Source organism: Arachis ipaensis, chromosome B05 (assembly GCF_000816755.2).
Source record: "Arachis ipaensis cultivar K30076 chromosome B05, Araip1.1, whole genome shotgun sequence".
NCBI classification, from domain to species: domain Eukaryota; kingdom Viridiplantae; phylum Streptophyta; class Magnoliopsida; order Fabales; family Fabaceae; genus Arachis; species Arachis ipaensis.
The window spans coordinates 12,616,905-12,620,276 of record NC_029789.2 but is presented as its reverse complement, the minus strand read 5'-3'; the positions used below and the strand labels follow the sequence as shown (position 1 = coordinate 12,620,276).

Sequence of the window (3,372 nt, the reverse complement as noted above, 5' to 3'; positions counted from 1 at the left end):
CCTGTAGCTTGCTGATTGGACTTCAATGATAGAGTAGAAACAAAAAGATAAAAGAAATTAAAAGATGTAGGTGGCTACCATATCTGATATCTCCATCAATAGGAAGAACTTATTATTATTGTGTAACTCCCTGGAATGCATATCATTCTATTGCCATTCATTCATTCATTCACAACATCTACTTTTTTCTTTCCTTCCATCCAATTTATCATTTCATACCTTATATATAACATAGGCTCACAATAATTCTCTATACTAAAAGAAAAAAAGAAAAAGAAAGAAACTTTATTTGATATGTAATTAATAACATAGATGGGCATGATGATGCATGGCTTTTGATCCAAGTAAGTAATTGGGTGTTGGTAATGGTACCCTTACCCTCACTTTCTAAGCTCTCTTTTGTCCCTACCTTTTTTTATGAACTCCCCTTTCCCTCTGTCAACTTCAGTCCTTCTCCCTCAGATATTCTTTTTGATTTTCTCTCTTTATCACTCCATGTACCATGTGCTATTATGTGATCACTGATGTGCCTATTACTATTAGCTAATAGCCTCTTCAATGCTTTTATAAATTCTTTCACAAATTCTATATATCCCCCTCCAATTCATGCACTCTCTACTTAATCATATTACCTATTATTAGTCCTATACACACATAAAACATCCTTGTTCTTGTTCTTCCTGAGATAAATCATGGAACAACAACAACAACATTCATCATCAGCAAACAGCAACAACAACAACAATGGTACTAGTAGTCACATGAACAGTGGTAGCAGGCAAAGCAGCACAAGGTGGACACCAACAACGGATCAGATAAGGATATTGAAGGATTTATACTACAACAATGGAGTAAGGTCTCCAAGTGCAGAACAGATTCAGAGGATCTCTGCTAGGCTTAGACAGTATGGTAAGATTGAAGGCAAGAATGTCTTCTACTGGTTCCAGAATCACAAGGCCCGTGAGAGGCAGAAGAAGAGGTTCACTTCTGATTCTACTACTACTATCAATGCCAATAATCTTCCACTTCCAACCATGCATAGAGGATCCACCATTAACAACAACAACAATGCTCCTAATTGTTGGAATAAACCTACTGAAGACATTACTACTACTACTACCTTTCATAGCAAAAAAAAAAAAAAAAAAAAAAAAAAAAAAAAAAAAAAAAAAAAAAAAAAAAAAAAAAAAAAAATTTAAAACCCTTTTGGGACTATTAGTAGAAGTTATTATATCATATGCTTATTATGTTATGTAGGGATTGCATCTTCTTCTTCTTCTGCTGGGATGGTTGGTGTGGGCCAGATGGGGAATTATGGCTGTGGATCTGTTCCCATGGAGAAGAGTTTTAGGGTAAGTTAGTTGTACATATATGATTATAGAGTTTATATATATGGACCTGAAAACTTTGTCACATAAAGTGTTTTTGTTTTTGTTTTTCTGATCTTAATATAATGGATTGAATATTGATACCTATATAAGCAATTTTATTTAGCTCCTTTTTCACTTCTCACTGAGTATTTTGCTTAGAAATGGAAGGAATATTATCAATGCAGATATAGCTGCAGGTTTGCTTGCTTAATTCATGCATCCCTGGCCTGTGTAATTATGAGAAGGGTGTAAATTAGAAGCATGTGATCATATATATATATATCCCCAATAATAATAATGATAATATATCTTATTTGACAACAAAATGGAGAGACATTTCTACCATTTGCATTCTTCATTCCTTGAAACTTCCATAAAAAGAAACCCTTGAATTGGTCTCTTGACTTGTAAAATGACCAATAAGCCAAGCCTACTGAACCAAAGCTAAGGTTTTATGATTTATCACTAATTAACAACTCAAATAACTATATATATAGTTTTACAACTTCATTTATCATCATTTGATGCATTTTTTTTATTGTTATTAGGAGTGTACAATATCTGCAGGTGGAGGAAGCAGTGTTGGTGGTGCCATAAACCACAACCTGGGATGGGTTGGTGTGGATCCTTATTCATCAACTTACACTGCTTTCTTTGACAAAATAAGGCCTGAGATTGAAACCCTTGAACAAGAACAAGGTGATGATAATAATGATGATGAAGAAATTGATGATGTCACTGAGATTGAAACCCTGCCTTTGTTCCCTATGCATGGTGAAGACATCCATGACTATTGCAGCCTCAGATCCAATAATTCTTCTTCTTCTTCTTTTAACTATGATCATCATCATCATGGATTCAACAACGGTGGTTCTCGTGCTTCCTTGGAGCTTAGTCTCAATTCCTACGGTCGCAAGTCTCCAGATTATGCTTGAAACTTGTTAATTAATTAGCTTACACATCATTATTAATTAACCAGAGTACTATGATATAATATGATAGGTTAGTAGCTTAAGTAGTTATGTTTCCATTTTCCATAATTAGTTTATTTTATTAGGCACTGTTATGTATGTCTTCAACATTGTCCTCTTCTGCTCTTTCACTTTCTTCAATCTTCTCAGGAGAGAGAGAGATGTTCCCATGCTGACACATGTCATGCAGGGAGAGATGAACTTAATTTCCTACTCAATCAACTAATTATTATTAATTATCATGTTATTATTTTCTCCATCTCCCCAAAACATTCTCTCAATTATTTATTTCTAATTCAAATCATCATTGGCACTAGAGACACATGCTATCAAATATATTAACACATTAGAATCGTAACTAAAATTAATTATTAATATATATTTTATATTAATAGATAGTTTTAGTGCACACTGGTTAATATATTAAATATGTTGTATGATTAATTTTCTATGAATGAATGATGCATTATTAACGACCTTATAGTTTTGTTTAGCTAAATTGATGAATGATCTGATTCTGATATTATTCTTTTCTGGAGAAGCACAAACATAAGCATCCGTGAATAAAGTGAAGTAATTTGTAAGACCAAATTCTAAGAGCGATGAAATCATGAAACAAACTAACAAAGAGACAAAGGAGAAAGAGAATTGATTTTGCTTGGCAGCAGTGCACTGCCCTATAGCGCGTGAGAGTGTGACTAGTCGACAGACACAGATTTATGTGGGGACCACTCAATTGTTCATTTCTTACAGAGCCTTTTAGCTTTCTCTGAGCATTTTATGGTGCTACTAGCTATTAGCTTAGGCAGTGTATTGCGTTATGTACTTATGTGTATGTATGTGAAAGAAGACTGAGGAGAGACAAGAAAGAAAGAAAGAAAGAAAGAAAGAAAGAGATTAGAGAGTATATATTTTGAAGTTTGAACCATCACCTACTTCGGTAATAGAGATTAGAGAGTAGTATAGGACTATATCTACTGCATCATTCAATTTAATTATTCCAATATATATATGTAATGTAATCTAAACCT

At 33.5% G+C, this 3,372-nt stretch overlaps 1 protein-coding gene across 1 annotated transcript; it reads left to right on the top strand.

Moving 5' to 3' along the window:
• Nucleotides 624-2,548, top strand: LOC107640172 (protein WUSCHEL). Its single transcript, XM_021123618.1, has 3 exons — nucleotides 624-1,125; nucleotides 1,258-1,352; nucleotides 1,919-2,548. The coding sequence occupies exons 1-3, from the start codon at nucleotides 693-695 to the stop codon at nucleotides 2,303-2,305; spliced, it is 915 nt and encodes a 304-aa protein (XP_020979277.1). The 5' UTR covers nucleotides 624-692; the 3' UTR covers nucleotides 2,306-2,548.

Coding starts and splice junctions, on each gene's coding strand:
- LOC107640172 (XM_021123618.1), top strand. CDS start 693: ATGGAACAACAACAACAACATTCATCATCAGCAAACAGCAACAACAAC. Junction 1,126..1,257: donor TACTACTACTACTACCTTTC/ATAGCAAAAAAA, acceptor TATGTTATGTAG/GGATTGCATCTTCTTCTTCT. Junction 1,353..1,918: donor CCATGGAGAAGAGTTTTAGG/GTAAGTTAGTTG, acceptor TATTGTTATTAG/GAGTGTACAATATCTGCAGG.